Source organism: Chaetura pelagica, unplaced genomic scaffold (assembly GCF_000747805.2).
Source record: "Chaetura pelagica isolate M959 unplaced genomic scaffold, ChaPel_1.0 scaffold405, whole genome shotgun sequence".
In the NCBI taxonomy this organism is placed as follows: domain Eukaryota; kingdom Metazoa; phylum Chordata; class Aves; order Apodiformes; family Apodidae; genus Chaetura; species Chaetura pelagica.
Window position 1 is genome coordinate 1,238,749 of NW_009953489.1, and position 1,303 is coordinate 1,240,051.

The 1,303-nt window shown below is 43.7% G+C and overlaps 1 protein-coding gene across 1 annotated transcript in view; it reads left to right on the forward strand.

The window, feature by feature from the left end:
- The window catches only part of PSMB7 (proteasome (prosome, macropain) subunit, beta type, 7), a 24,596-nt gene extending 23,293 nt beyond the window's left edge, over positions 1 to 1,303 (forward strand). The window contains exon 7 of the mRNA XM_009998931.1: positions 1,192 to 1,303. Coding sequence (XP_009997233.1) covers positions 1,192 to 1,303 — 112 coding nt within the window. The remainder of the gene's footprint in view (positions 1 to 1,191) is intronic.

Below are 1,303 nucleotides of genomic sequence, written 5' to 3' on the forward strand. Positions count from 1 at the left end.
AATCAAACAATCCTCTCAGCCACTGCCACTCTGCAGAAACTTGTGCGTTTTTTTCCCCTCACAGCTCCTTCATTTGGCAAGTCCCACCAAAAAGACACATTTCTGTACAGTCCCCCCTCCCCCCATTTTATAGTTCTGTGTTCATTTCCTTAAAGCACAGGGAAAGGCTGCACAGCTTGTGGAACTGCTGTAAATCCTTCACAAAGTGACATCATTCTGCCTCTTGTTTCCATAAGAGGGCAGTTCTGAACCTCTTCCATTTTCTGTCATAACCACTCAAATGTGGAGCTCTTTGGGAACAGGGTCACACTGAAGCTGGGTGTGGGGCTGTGTCACACTGATGATGTGTTGGATACAGAGGTGATGAAATTCTAAAGTTGAGCAAAACTGGGGTGTTGGAGGAGCTGCCAAATGGTACTTCTGAGCACTCGAGGATGTTGCTTAGTGAACTCTCCATTGCCTAATCTGGGCAGCTCAGGGATGTGGCAACCTGTAGATCTATGTTAGGTGTAACATACTGGACAACTTTTCAGTCCAGTGCCAAAATTGTGTAGTTGGAAGAAGTTGCCTTTTCCCTGTTTTTTAAAGCAGACACCATGGCCACAGGCCCAAAGAATCACCCTGCTCCAGCCCAAGGGCTGCTGGAATTGTTCTTGTACAGCACCCTCAGCCTGACCCACCCTTCTGAGCAGATACTCCTAGAGATGGTCACGAGATTTTTGGATTCTACTGTGCAAATGGGTGAAACGGGTGCCCACTGAGGTTTCAGAAGCAAGTCTTGGTATGAAACGTTAGCTAATTTTAGCACAGAAACCCAACGCTGATCACTGATAACATTATTCTAGAGTTGCAAAAAATAAACAAATGGTTTCTTCCTTGAGTGAGGGGACACAGCACTGTCCTGCACTGGAGTGAGATCCCATGAATTTCTTACAAATACTCTTTCCAGCTACTTGGTCATTTAGTTTTTTAAAGACAGCATGTTTCCTAGAAACACTGATTTATCTTGACACTGTATCTTGTTATTGCAATCAGTTTAGATTTCACAGTAAAACACAGCTCCTTTACTTACTTTTACTTTGGATTTTTAGAGGAAGATTCCAGAGAAAGCTGATTAGCTCTGAAATGTTAAGTGAGCATTTTCCATGCAGGACTGTCTTCCAGCTTCATTGGCACCTATTTCTTTAACAGGTATGGTAGATACAAGTGTGAAAAAGGAACCACTGCTGTTCTCACAGAAAATGTAGCACTCCTGGAAATCGAGGTGGTGGATGAAACTGTACAAACTATGGACACTTCCTGA